At 51.2% G+C, this 15,083-nt stretch overlaps 1 protein-coding gene across 1 annotated transcript in view; it reads left to right on the plus strand.

Annotated features, from left to right (window-relative positions):
* The window catches only part of LOC133355253 (atrial natriuretic peptide receptor 1-like), a 78,433-nt gene that overhangs the window by 17,216 nt on the left and 46,134 nt on the right, over positions 1-15,083 (plus strand). The window contains exon 5 of the mRNA XM_061572637.1: positions 858-952. Within this exon, the coding sequence (XP_061428621.1) occupies positions 858-952 (95 nt within the window). The remainder of the gene's footprint in view (positions 1-857; positions 953-15,083) is intronic.

Consider the following 15,083-nt stretch of genomic DNA (forward strand, 5'->3'; position numbering starts at 1 on the left):
AGGAATATTAAATACTCCCAAATACAACTGTCAGCAGTGGCAGAACACACGTGCCAACAAGAACGCTCGATTGAATTTGATGTTGAAGTTCTGTGCAAAACTAGTTACTACTGGCCAAGACTAATTAGAGAATCTATTGAAATTGAGAGAAATCTACAGGCTTAGTGCTGCTTGGAAGCGAATAATAAAATAACACATTGTTAAATGCCTATACAGTACACCATACGCCAATGGGGAGTACGCAGACACGACGACGGGAGGTACAAGAGCCGAGTGCATGCTTCACCTTCATGCACAATGACGTTGATTACCATGAATAAGCCAACCGGCAATAGACACACATTGTAATTTATATGCATTCCCTTCACACGTGAAGAGCTCACAAGTGATGTCATCCCTCTATTTAAGGAACGAAACAGGATTTCTCCACAAATTTGACTGTACGCTTGATGCTAGTTGTAATTAGTGATGAAACGTCGTACTCGGATTGTAAATGTTGTGGATTTGCTCTCCAACACACCGGTGTGCTGTACTAGTAATGAATTGGCACATTCTGTTTACGTGAAAAACCTTACTAAATTGGCTGAATTGGCTGTGTCGGGTGGTGGCAGGTTTAACGACACATTTATATTTATGCGATCCAACCGAAAAAAACCTATATTATGGATGATATTGGCTGCAAAAGCCTACGTGTTAAACTGCTTTAGCTCGACTATGGCAATTGCAGGGTCGCACCTTTGCCCGTATCTTTTAGTCAGTACGATCAGCTGAACGGCGTGTGCCCTGTGTGCGTTGCGCCTGCAGTGGTACTAAGCGCAGCGAGTGGTGTACTTTGTACGTGGTGTACCCGTGCTCAGGTGTCATAGGAAGAGTCACAATCGATGCCAATGGAGACAGGGAAGTTGATTTCTCCATCTGGGACATGACGGACCCAGAGGCGGGCCAGTTCAAGGTAAGAGAGGCCACTTTAAAATCAAATATTCTATACAGATCTAAGGACAGACTCACGCACCCCCCCCCCCCCCCCCCCCCACTTGCCATAGAAACGTGACATTCTCAACACTGGCTCAAGGGTGTCGAAGGAAGATGAGCAACGATGCCTGAAATCTCGCTCGAGTCGGAGACCCCTTTTGCTTTAAGATTTTTTTTTCAAACGGTTCAATTAACTTGGGGTTGTCTTGCTGCTTCACTTGATGACATTGTGTGGCCTTATAAGGAAACAATATATAATAGGTGACGTTTAGGGAAATTGCCCTTCTTTATAGCACATGAATCAAGTGCTGTGTAGAAGGGTCACGCTGAAGGGCCATTAATCATATGCTATGATGAAGGACCACAGCCCGAAACGTCGCATATTATATATTCTTCCTTTTAAGGTCGCACAATGTTGTGATTGACGAATGTGATGAATTTCCTTTTGTTAATTATGCTTGTCCACCACTGCCAATGCAGCAGCATAACCAAATATGTTTTTCATTTGGGTTCAGTCAGTGAGAGACTTGACCCATATACACATTTGGCACACAGAAAACTAGAGCATGTGTGTCGCTGGTATTTTATAAAACAGACACCAGTGAGCTCATTACACGTCGTTTCATATAGTTTTGTTTACAACACTTCATTTTCATGGGGCGACGATGCGGTGGTCAGAGCGTTGCACTACAAACCTAGAAACCCGAGTTTGATTCTTGGCCACAACTTTTGGCCTCCACGCTTTCACCTACCCGCACTAGACCAGCACGGTAAAATATGCTCTAACAACCCCAATGATTGACACGGTGTGGGGAGGCCTTCATCTAGCAAGGGATTGATAAAACTCAGTACAAGTATGACAATGTACAAAATATCCTATATCTAAATACTTTCATCGAAACATGTATGTTCAATTATCACAATGAAATGCTTAAATACTGTAAGACGGTCACTGCATCGGCACTTTCAGATGCCCTTCTGCAGCCATCTGGAACGCTATTCCTTCTGATATTAGAAAGCCGCTGGAGCTATGCACTTTAAAATGTAAATGTATTTATTTTTCAAACTGAGTGTTGCGTTTAGTTTGTTGTCCTTCCCCTGCACCTCTGTTTAGCACAGTTGGCTATGTACGGCGCAAAATAAGTTCAACATACATACAAATGGACCGTGACCAAATCGCCTTGAATGCGCCCGATCTCATCAGATCTCTCTCAGTGGCGAGATGTTATCTACCTCACCTGGTATAAAGGAGGCCGTGGGTTCGATCCTGACCCTGGCGCCTGTATATTTGGAGTTTGAATGTTCTCCCGTGGTCGTGTGGATTTTTCTCAGGATCCTCCGGTTTTTCCCTACACATTTAGAATCAACATTTGTTTAGAGTATTTGGCTGCTATACAGTTCCAAATGATAAGCCACTTCGTTGAGCTATCATTTGTGGCCAGGTCATTTCTGAAAGAGAGCTATATAGCTCGGTGAGCCTTACCTGGTAAAATAAAAGAAAGTTAATCGTTTACAACGGCGACGTGGCCCAGCGGTGGGATGTTAGCCACTTGTTTATGTTGCAGAGGTTTGCGGTTCGACTCCAGTGGAAGCCCCGGTTATCGCTGCGGCAGTGTTTGCATTGACCTTAAAAATAATAACCACGCACCATCTGCTTCACTCACCATGGTGGACGGCGAATGTCCTGCGACGTCATTCGTAAAAGCAGGCCATTGTGTGCTGGCACCGCGGTCCAAATGTGCCGAAAGATAACGCAATTGGGATTACACATAGCAATCATCGCACCCCCAGATCCTGCAGTTTGTCCACCTGGCTTCACCCCTGCCACGGCGGCAGTGGTCCTTGCTGGACACAGGGCAAGGTCTAATTGCAGCCAGCCTCCACCATTGTAGTCTTCATGACAATCCGCACTGCAGCTGTGGCTCTGTACAAACAGTGCCGCGTGTTATTAATAATTGTCCACTGAATTCAGGGGACCTCTATGGGAACTACATACAGCCACGCACATGCTGACATAATGAATTGCCCCTTCCAACTGAGAAAATTTGCCAGTGCGCCTCCTGAAAATGTGTCTTGAGACTCAGCTCGGCTTTCCTTGTTAAACAAATATGAAATGCTCATTTTGTTACATTCATTGTGCATTCATGGCAAATGTACGGGCACTTGTTAAACAAAACATTTGTAAAATGTACAAATGAAAATTCTTCACGTTAACAAAAACAACTACCGATATTTCGTTAATAAATATTGGCCGAGTAGAGGTTTCATTTTCAGGGTGATGCTACGTGTTTATTTAGGCCAGAGTCGGATCAAAGAAAGAATGAGTGTTATGAGAGTGGGGGGTGGGGGTTGGGGGCAGGCGTGGGGATAAAGAGTATGTCAAGTAAAGTACATGAGAAAAAACAGATTTTCAGTCCTTGTCAGTTCAACATAGAAATTAAACATACATACGTACATATAATCATGTTTCGAACTGCTTTTGTCTTTAGTATGTTGTTCTCCCCCGCACCTCTAATTAGCACGGTTTGCTAAGTATGGTGCGAAAGAAGTTCAACATAGATGCATACATTTGCCAGGCTCGTATCCTCGCCATACGTTTGGGGCCACGCCAATTGGCAATGCATGGCATTATATCCCAGTTGTCTCTGTGTTTACTTTAAAACATTTTGTCTACGTGCAATGCTCAGAAAAATTGGTCATCAAAGAATGTAAATGCCCTGGTGTCTCCCTGGGTGCCTCTTCTCTGCACGGCAGAGCCTGGCTGGCTTCACATGCACCGAGCCAGGCTGCCGCTGTAAATCATCGGACGATAAACTCCCCTTCACTCTCTGTCTCTCACGCAAAAGCCGCCATCCGCACGGCCTTCCGTGGGAGTCGTGTCATTTTGGTAGCATCGATTTAATGCAAGCAAGCTCTGGCCCAGTTTCGACCTTCAGTGTCTCATCAGCAGAATGAGGCTCGCTCTAATCAATGGTGGCGAACTACCTGTCTTATAGTCAAGGACCCCTCCTCCCCTTATGATGTGGGGTCTCGGTTCAATGCAAAAAATATTTTACAATACACAACTCAATAATAATTTGTGTCATTGTGAAGAATATAAATAACATTAAATACTTAAATTTGTAAATCTAATTCTCAACAGGCCTCCATAGTGTAAAGTGCAGTCTCCAGCTCACATTGTCCAGTCTCTTTCTGCTCCCTGTACGCATGCACTATGAAGGGAAATTGCCTAAATGTCGCCTGTTATAGTTTTTTTTTTTCGTTTTAAGGCCGCGCAGTGCTATCGACGAACACGTTGAGTTTGTTAATTGTGCTCGCACACGGCTGCCAACGCAGAACCAGGAACGGTATCACCAAATAAATAAATCGATTAAGACTTTTCAACAATTAAACATACATAACAGTGAGAGCTTGTAGTGCACAAATGTAAACTCGCGTGTATGATTCACGGATAATGTACTGCGTCCGTTTAAAACTTTTAATTTCGCCTGATCAGCTCGTAAGACGACAGGCGTCACCTCATTTTGAACACTGCTCACACACCGAGCTCTGCCACCATTCTATGTCCAAAGACATACCGCCCGCATCGCCTTAACAGACTGTTGGGCAAAGTGCTGTTAGCAAGTAGAACCTGTGAAAGCCGACACAGCACACGAATGAGTGGGTGGTCAGCACCATAGATAGATAGATAGATCGTTTATTGTCATTGTCACCAGTACAACGAAATTTAAAATGCTCACCAGTCAGGGCATCATTCATAAATTTAAATTAAATAAAACAAGAAAATAAAAATTAAATTAAATGAAAGATAATCAATTTATACTATATATAAAAACAGCCCAAGTATACCCACATACCCACATAAGGTTACATTTTGTCATTGCACATCTCTATTTCACAATCAATTGTAAACACTATTACTTAATAATTAATTAGCATTATTGAGTGTGGTGATCGCTGTAGGATAAAAGCTCTGTTTGAATCTGTTTGTCCTTGTTTTGACTGATCTGAATCGTCTGCCTGATGGCAACAGCTCAAACAGTGAGTGTCCAGGGTGAGAAGAGTCCTTTATAATGTTCTGTGCTTTTTTGATGCAACGTGAACTGTGTAGTTCTTCCAGTGTGGGGAGATGGCAGCCGGCGATCTTTTGGGCTGTGTTGATGACCCTCTGGAGCGCTTTCCTCTGAGCCACTGTACAGCTGGTGTACCATACACAGATGCAGTATGTAAGAATGCTCTCGATGGAGGCTCGGTAGAAGGACACCAGCAGTTTCTGTGTGATGTTATTATTCCTGAGAATTCTCAGGAAGTAAAGTCTCTGCTGGGCCTTTTTCAGAAGCTCAGTGCTGTTGGCGCTCCAGGTCAGGCCCTCCCCAATGTGGACTCCCAGGAAGCAGAAGTCTGCCACCCTCTCCACACAGTCCCCGCTGATGATTAGTGGTGGTGGAGTGTCCGTTTTCTTTCTCCTGTAGTCTATTATGAGCTCCTTGGTCTTTGCGGTGTTAAGGAGCAGGTTGTTGCCCCTGCAGTATGCTGTCAGCCGCTCCACCTCGTCCCTGTAGGCAGACTCATCCCCCCCAGAGATGAGCCCCACCACTGTGGTGTCATCAGCAAACTTCACAATGGTGTTGCTATGGTGGACGGCGGCACAGTCATGTGTGTAGAGGGAGTAGAGCAGGGGGCTCAGTACACAGCCCTGGGGGGAGCCGGTACTGAGGCTCAGGGCTGTGGATGTATGACGGCCCACTCTGACCCTCTGTCTGCGGCCCGAGAGGAAACTATATATCCACATGCAGGTGGAATGTGGAATCCCCAGGTCGCCCAGTTTTTCCACCAGTTTGTGTGGGAGGATGGTGTTGAACGCAGAACTGTAATCCACGAAGAGCATCCGCACATAGCTCCCCTGCTGCTCCAGGTGTGACAGTGCAGCATGTAGTGCTGTGGCCACGGCGTCCTCCGTGGATCGGTTCGCTCTGTAGGCAAACTGGTGGGGGTCAAGGTTTCGGGGCAAGCTTCCTATGATGTGACTCCGGACCAGTTTTTCAAAGCACTTCATCACCACTGGCGTGAGTGCTACCGGCCGGTAGTCGTTGTAGCTGGAAATGAGGTTCAACTCCTCTGCCAGAGCGTTGTCACCATCAGCAGCTCCGCGGTTGGCCCTGTAGTTGGTGAGGTGCTGGACTCCCTGCCACACCTGCCTGCTGTCGTGACTGTCCAGGCATTCCTCAATCCTCCTCCTGTAGTCTGCTTTGGCCTTGCGGATGCCTCTCTTCAGGTTAGCTCGGGCTGTACTGTAGAGAGCTTTGTCTCCGGAGTTGAAGGCGATATTCCTCTCCTTCAGCAGTTGCTGGACCTCTCGGGTCATCCAGGGCTTCTGGTTGGGGTAAACCCGAACGCGTTTGTCCACAGTGACAGTGTCTATGCAGTTTTTAATGTAGCACAATACACTGTATGTGAACACCTCCAGGTCCTGATGTTCGAAGACCCCCCAGTCGGTCCTATCAAAGCAGTCCTGCAGCTGCTGGGTGGCACCCTCAGGCCAGATGGCGACAGTTTTTGTGATGGTAGGAGCCGTTTTCTTGATGGGGGCGTATGCAGGGATCAAAAGCAGGGACAAATGGTCAGACTGGCCCACGTGCGGTAGTGGTCTAGCCCTGTAGCCTAGTTTGATGTTGGTATAGACCTTGTCCAGAATCTTAGTTCCCCTAGTAGCACACTTAACATGCTGGTGGAATTTAGGGAGTGCTGCTTTTAAGTCTGCATGGTTGAAATCCCCTGCTATAATCAGCACAGCGTCAGGATACTTGCTCTGCTGAATGCTAATGCTGCCATGTAAAAGTCCAATAGCTGAGTTAGCATTAGCATCCGGTGGGATGTAAACAGCAGTTATCATGACCACAGTAAACTCTCTTGGGAGGTAAATCGGCCTGCATTTAACAGTCACATACTCCAGATCTGGGGAGCAGTGGCTGTCTACAGTCACAGTGTTAGTACACCAGCTCTTATTCACGTACACACAGAGCCCCCCTCCTCTGCTCTTACCGGAGTCTACTGTTCTGTCCTGGCGCTGTGCTGTGTAGCCTGCAAGCTCAATAGCAGAGTCCGGGATGGATGAATGAAGCCAGGTTTCTGTGAAAAGCAGAATGCAGCTGTCCTTCACTACGTTGCTCGCTGTAGTCTGTAGCCTCAATTCATCCATTTTGTTCGCGATGGATCTGGCGTTCGTGAGAAATAGGCTGGGTAGCGGTGGTTTGAGTGGCTGCCTCCGTAGCCTGGCTAGCGCACCGGCCCTGCAGCCTCGCCTCCGTCTTCTCTCTCCACGCCGCCTTCGCCTCCTCCCCACCGGGATGATAATCCACGGAGAGCCGGGCCTCCTCGCTAACTCCACTGGAATCTTGTGAAGACGGAGAAACTCGCTTGTAACACTCCGATCGTAACATAGTCCGATCTTAAGGAGATCGTGCCGGCTAAAGGTGTTACTCGCCCGACAAAATGAACACAAAACAAGACATAACGCGAACATAAACAACCATACAAGGCACCGACCGGGTAGACACTGAGCTGCTGCAACTGTGTGCGCCGCCATCACGTACGTGCTGCCTTTGCCTCCCCGGTGTCGATGTTTACAACATTGCACCAATAACTAATTTGAGACTGAATCGACTTAGGGTAGGGTCTGATAACTGTCACTGATATTGGTGGCCGTAAGTGGGAATCGCGCCATTACGAATCCTGGTCTGCCAGGTCCGTCGACCGCTATGCCGGACGACATGGGGGACACTCTACCGCACACGCAGAACGCGAAAGCCACGAACGTCGCCACGCGCGGGAGTCGAAGCTACGAGAAATGTGAATGCCTCATGGGGCAGACCGCAGGGATCTCAGAAACGGCGTGCGTCGTGCCATTTAGAAATGCATTAGGCGGCACTTACCGGAAATGCACTCGCTTTTTTCACTGCAGCAGGAATGAGTCTGCTTTTTTCACCAATTCCTCAATGGTTTAAATAATCACAAATGAAGAAGAATTATGAACTTACTGCTCTGGTAAATCTTTGCTCGTTGTTTTGTTTGCCAGAATTTCATCGCCATCTCCTCCTTCTTCGCCTTTGAACCCCATCGTAGTTTGTGCACGATAAATAATGTGGTGGTCCACGCCTGTGGAGGCCGGGATTGGTGGATCACACACAGATTGTCGTGAAACTCTCTTCCTGCTGGCATCAAGGAGGAGCCATATCCTGGCTCGCCAAGAGAAGGCAATACAGCAAAGTGAACTAATCGCCATCTGTTTCCATCTGTACAGGGATGGAGCGTTGCTCTCTCGCACGAGTGGGGTTTCTCCGGGTGGTCCGGTTTACTCCCATGTGTATAATAAATGCTTATTGTTAATTTTTTGAAAACATCTTCAAATAAAAAACAAATATGGCAGGAGATTGATATCAAAACAAGGTGTTTTTCATCTTGGTGCCCTTACTTGGCCGTGAATTTGTATTACATTTAACAATGTCTGTATAAGCGCAATATTTACAAGCTGCCTCTGTTCGTAATGTGAAACAGTTGGAGTTTCTTAGAAGCACATCGTTCTCAATCCAAGGGCAATTCCCTGATTCTAGCTTCATTCTGCATCCCACAAGATCTACCCCCCCTCTCTTATCTTTCACAACATCGCAGATCAGTGCTCAGATCGGATGCCTTCTAACGGAATGTGCAGGACATTTAGAATTTAACGGATGATACAAATGTAGTGGTGATACGCGCTGGGATTAGGGATCGTATGCCAGCGCGTAATGATTGGCTGTGTATGTGGTGACGCGCGCTGACGGTGGAGGATCAGGGGTCAGCGCGGGGTCGTGGGTTACGGGGTGCTGATTGGCTGTGTGCCGGTGACGCGCTGAGAGGGAGTGATCAGGTGACAGCGCGGTGTGATTGGTGGAGTAGTGTTAACACGCGCTGGGGAAAAACGGATCGTAGAGAGAGCGCGTCGTGATTGGTTAACTAAGGAGCGATGCTCACGTAGACGTCCGCATCAGCTCCGTCTCCCGTGAGCAGGGGCTATAAAAGGGGATGCACACAGGCGTAAGGGCAGTATGTAACCAGCGAAGAATGAAGACGGGGATCGAAGAGATAGGGCCCTGCGGTACCTAGTCCCGCTGTCCTAACGGGACCGGGACTCTGTGTAACCCAGAGGCGAGTGTATTGTGTGTAGCCATAGGCATAGGGTCTACACGAGCCGAATGCATTGTGTGTAGCCAGAGGCATAGGGTCTACACGAGTCAAGTGTATTGTGTGTAGCCAGAGGCATAGGGTCTACACGAGTCAAGTGTATTGTGTGTAGCCAGAGGCATAGGGTCTACACGAGTCAAGTGTATTGTGTGTAGCCAGAGGCATAGAGTCTACACGAGTTAAGTGGAGTGTATAGTACAAAGAATAGAGACCACACGTTGTATTGTGACACGTCAAGATTTAATAAAAGTGTGTTACCCGTCAAGAAGTTCCTGCCGTCATTTCCAATACTTCAACTGGCGTCAGAAGTGAAACGGTCTTCCAAGCATGGATACAAGGAAGACCCGTCGGACCCACGGGATTGACCGCGGGGACAACCTTGACGACTCGGGCCAGCTGGCATCGGGGGGTGAGGACGAGGAATTGCCCACGCTGCAGGATCCGCCGACGGCGCCGGACGAGCGACGGGGGACCGACGCCGTGCTCCGCGAGGCGCACTCCCGTCTGGCGGAGCTGCTGCTCGCCGCCGCGTCCATCCTGGCGGAGATCAGCTCGTCGGGAGGAGCGGGGACGGCGGCGGACATTCTACAGGGTCGCCCCGCAGATTCCCGCCAAAATGACTTGGCGATTCCCGCCATTTCATCTGCGCCGACTTTTGGCGGGAACGGCCATCACCACGTGGCAGCGGTTCTCCAAGCGCGCCCGCTTACGTCACCAACGCGCGCTGCGGACCGCCATCAAACACCCGCCACTGGGGCCGCCATCTTACACACCGACGGGGCGGCGGAGAGGAACCACGAGGCGGAGGACGACTTCATCTTTCAACAGCGCCTTCCCACGTTGTCAGCCTTCAAGGCGGAAGGCGGGGACTGGGGCCAATTTCAGCGCAGGTTTTTGGCGCATCAGGAGATGTCCGCCTGGTCCGACGCTACGGCACTGCGGGCACTGCCTGCCATGCTGGACGACAACGCGCTCGCGGCCTTCATGTCCGCACGCAGGTCGGACCGCTCCTCGCTCAAGGATGCGCTGGCTCTCATGGCCAAGGTCTACGGTCCTCCCTCGGCGTGTCGCCATCATTTTTATGCAAGACGGAAGGCGGACACGGAGACCGTGCTCGCCTATCGCACGGCGTTGCTGGCTCTCGCCGACGCCGCGTTCCCTCGTATGGACGAGGAGGGCCAAGATGCGATGGTTTTGGAGCAGCTGCTCAAGTTGGCGCAGAACCTGGGGGTCCCCATCAACACGGCCGACGAGACCGATATTTCTTCCTTACGGGTCGCTACGAGTATACAAGCGCACGAGGTCCTTCAACGTAAACAGGGGGTCGTCTGCAACGCTGCCGTGGCCTCAGCTCCGGGCCCGGTAGTCACCGTACCCCAAGTCGTCAGCCCACGAGAGGAGGCGTTCATCGCGGGACGACCGGGGGACTGGAGGTCGGGGGGTCGTTCGCCTCTGCGATCGGCCCACAAGCTGGAGCAACCGAGATCTCCGACGACTGTCATCACGTGTTATAACTGCGGCCTCCGGGGCCACGTGGCCTCCGGTTGCCGCGCCCCACGTCAGCGCGCCATGGGACCTCGGCTGGACGACGAACAAGGCCCCAAGTAATCCCTACAAACCCCGGCAAGTCGCGGCACCTCACATGCTCGGCCCGCACACTCGACACGCATGGGCCGTCGCGTTGCGGCGGAGGAGGGCCGAGTAGGGTTCGGGGATTCGGTTCGGCGAGGGGGGTTCGGCCGGGACCGGGGAGACATTAAATGGTCGGAGTTGGGGCACAGAATGGTGGCTGCCTCAGCGGGTTCATCCGTCGTTACGGGATCTATTGATGGGGTCGAGGTCAGGGTGTTAGTGGACACGGGGGCATCGGCGACTATTATATCGGACCTCATTTATAACATTCTCCCTGTACAATGTCGTCCGCTACTTCCGGTGGATGTGCCATTTTACGCCGCTAACGGGGGATCATTGGGCATTATCGGTCAGATTAGGGCGTCCATTTGCATTGGAGATATCAAATTGTCGGGACCCGTTTTCGTTTCGTCCTCCCTGGCGGTTCCTTGTCTATTGGGCACTGATTTTTTGGCAAAAATGCCCATTAAAATTCTCATTGATCAGCGTTGCATTGAACTACCATCGGGTCGCCGTATTTCTTTTTTGACGAACCCTACTGAAATTCGGACGGCGTGCGCTACGATACAAGCGTTAGCAACACAGACCGTGCACGTGCCCCCGGGTTCACAAATGTTAATTCCCCTCCGGTTGCGGAAACCATGGGTGAGGGAGGCCTCGGAACAAGGCATGCTTTTGGCTCCTTCTAATAGGGCTGTTGGAGGTCTCGATTTGTCAGTGGCTCACACTTTGGTTGGGGCTGACAGGGATCCGTTTGTGATGGTTTTAAACGCTGGGTCGCGGCCGGCCGTCATTCAGCAGGGCACCGTGCTAGCTCACGCGGCGCGGGTCCCTGCGGAAGAGCGGCTGGTTGCGCAGGCTGATTCGAGCCCCACGCAAAACGTTAAACCAAAGGAGGACCTCGAATGGGTCGATTCGCTGTGCGCGGATTCTGACGATTTGTCAGCGGTACAGTTGGGTGTGCTGCGCGGCTTGCTGATTGAATTTTCGGATGTCTTCAGTAAACATAAGTATGACATTGGCTGCACGGACCTGTTACGCCACCACATTGAAATGGGCGATGCGGCACCGGTCAGGCTAAATCCCTTCCGACTGAGTCCTGCTGAGAAGGAACATGTTCAGTCGGCCGTTAACGATATGCTAGAAGCCGACATTATTTCGCCTTCTTCCAGTCCTTGGGGAGCACCTATTGTGCTCGTTAAAAAGCAGGACGGGTCCTTGCGATTTTGCGTCGATTTCCGTCGCCTGAATAAGATCTCTGTGGCCGACGCGTATCCGCTCCCCAGGATGGACGAGTCCCTCGATGCATTGTCTGGTGCGCGATACTTTTCGACTCTTGATTTATTATCTGGATTCTGGCAGTTGCCACTCGACGAAGAGTCTAAACCTAAGACTGCATTTCGGACTCCAGGGGGCCTGTTTCAGTTTAACCGGTTACCCATGGGACTTCACTCCTCTCCTGCGACATTTCAGCGCCTTATGGAGTTGGTTTTGTCGGGCTTGCAATGGGATACGTGCCTGATTTACCTTGACGATGTCATTGTTTTCAGTAAAACGTTTGAAGAACACCTCCAGCGATTGAGAGGGGTGTTCTTGCGAATGCGATCGGCTAAATTAAAGTTTAAACCGGCCAAATGCCACCTTTTTCGTAAACCCGTTAGATACTTGGGTCACATTGTCGACTCTTCGGGGATTTCTACCGATCCTGCGAAGACGGACTGTGTCAGTTCATGGCCGACGCCCACGTCAGTTTCGGACGTGCGCAGTTTCATCGGTTTTGCTTCTTATTATCGCCGATTCGTTGAGCACTTCGCCACCATTGCAAAACCCTTGCACGCTCTAACGGCGAAAGGAGTGAAATTCCGATGGGGACCGGAGGAGGAGGCTGCATTCTGCTCCCTCCGGGACGCCTTGGTAGGTGCCCCACCCTTGCGCTATCCTGACTTTGCGAGTCCCTTCATGCTAGACACGGATGCTAGCAACACGGGCATTGGGGGGGTGCTGTCCCAAGTCGTTGGGGGGGTCGAACGGGTGGTCGCCTATGGTAGCAGGGTGTTGTCGCCGGCAGAGCAGCGCTACTGCGTCACCCGTCGCGAGCTGCTTGCCATTGTTTTTTTCGTACAACAATTCAGACCATATCTCTATGGTCGTCACTTTACGGTCCGGACGGACCATGCGGCGCTCCAGTATTCATTGCGGGTCGCCCAGCCCTCGGGCCAATTGTCACGGTGGTTGGAAGTCCTCCAGGACTATCAGTTCACGACTACATACCGGAAGGGGTTGCGACATACAAATGCCGATGCTCTGTCGCGATTGTTGCCTTGTCACAAATGTGTGTGCTTATCGGGATCGGCGCGCTGTAAACCGCCAGTTACGGAAGGTATGGGGGCGTTGGTTGCGACCACGGGCACACCAATTGGGGATGTTCCTGCTACCCCAGGGGGTCAGGACTCGCTGCTCTCATTGTCGCTGATTGAGTGGGGCCATCTCCAAATGGCGGACAGCTCCCTGCTAGCATTGCGCCACAGGACGGGGGGTTCCGAAGGTGACCATGAACGAACTGGCTCCTACGTACTTAAGCAAGGCCTGTTAATGAGATGGGACAGTTTGTCCCGGCGGCACGCGATTGTGGTGCCTTCTGCTGTGAGGGGGAAAGTTGTCTTGGCCGCACACGAACGCCTCTTGCATTTGGGAGTTAACAAAACGCTTGCCCTGCTTCAGCGTGACTATTATTGGCCGGGAATGGGGAGTGACGTGGTGAATATTCTGAAGGGTTGTGTTGAGTGCGCCAGACGGAAACCACCGCCTGTGGCAGCTAATCCACCGCTGCAATCTATTCAGGTCTCGCGCACTAACGAGCTCGTTGCACTCGATATTCGGGGGCCTTTTCCAGTCATGCCTAGAGGTAATAAGTACCTGTTGGTGGGGGTCGAATATTTTACCCGGTGGCCTATGGCGTGGCCACTCGCCAACCAGTCGGCGGCGGCTGTGACGGACGCCTTTGTCCAGGGCTACGTCCTGGACAAGGGGGCTCCCGAACGCTTGCTGACCGACCAAGGGAAAAATTTTTCGAGTAAATTACTGCAAGAGGTGTGCGACCTGTTGGGTACTAAGAAGGTGCGTACCTCCCCGTACCACCCGCAGACGGACGGGATGGTGGAGAGACTCCACAGGACATTGACTTCTATGCTGTGCCAGCAAGTGTGTGAGGCACATGTTGATTGGGACCTGCAGGTCCCTGGGGTCCTCGCCGCGTATAGAATGGCCCCCCATGCAGCTACGGGATTTTCCCCGTTCTATCTGATGTACGGTCGGGAGGCCGACCCGCCCATGGAAACGCAGCTGGGCCTGCCCGCACCACGAACTAATTCAAAATTGGCAGAGCATATTAAATTTAATATTCATAAGCTGACAGAGGCGAGGGAGGCCGCACGGATTAATTCGCGGGCTCGCCAAATTGCAAACGAGCGGTTGCGTGCACGAAAGGTGTCCGTGCACAACTGGGAACCAGGTGACAGGGCCTGGCTGCATTGCCCTCAGGCACCTTTGGCTACGTCGCCTAAATTGTTGAAGCCATGGCGGGGACCCGTGGAGGTCGTGCGGGTTGCACGCCCCCAGTGCGTTCAGATAAAATGGGGAAAACGCCGTTGGTACGTCCACCCCTCCCGACTGAAACCGTTCTCGCCTCCACATGGCCTCCCCTTGTGTCGTGAGGGCCGAGCATGTGACGTGACCGACGACCCTAAGGGGGAAATGTCTTTGCCTGATCCTCACATGTCTCCGCCTGATCCGCTCCCAGGTGTCTCGGAACTGACAGCTGCCGACCATCGGCGGCCGGATCTTCGCGGCGGGGCCGGTCCTTCCAGGCCCGATCCGCGCCGTCTAGAGCTGCCGGAGCCACCGGACGGTCGCCAGCGTCCCGTCCCATACGACGGACCGGCCAGACGGACTCGCGCTAGGTCGCGCTACTTTTTATGACCTACCACGTGAGGAGTCGAGGCAGCCAGAGCGCCTCGTCACTGCGTTTAGTCACAGAGACACTTGGCGCGTTCGGTTTCTGGAGTTCGCTTTTATTGTGTTGTTCGTCGGGCTGTATATTGCTTCTTATTTAAGTGTTGTTGTTGTGTTGTCGTTGTTGCGTTACGGGGCACACTGGGGGGTGGGGTTATTTTTTTTATTATTGCGTTGACGTTGGGTTGTGTTGTTGGTTAACAGCCGGGCCGGCTGCAAGCTATGTGGGAGGGGGTGATGTAGTGGTG

The sequence above is a fragment of the Lethenteron reissneri genome, chromosome 50 (genome assembly GCF_015708825.2).
Source record: "Lethenteron reissneri isolate LAM-NWPU_2019-01 chromosome 50, ASM1570882v1, whole genome shotgun sequence".
NCBI lineage: Eukaryota > Metazoa > Chordata > Hyperoartia > Petromyzontiformes > Petromyzontidae > Lethenteron > Lethenteron reissneri.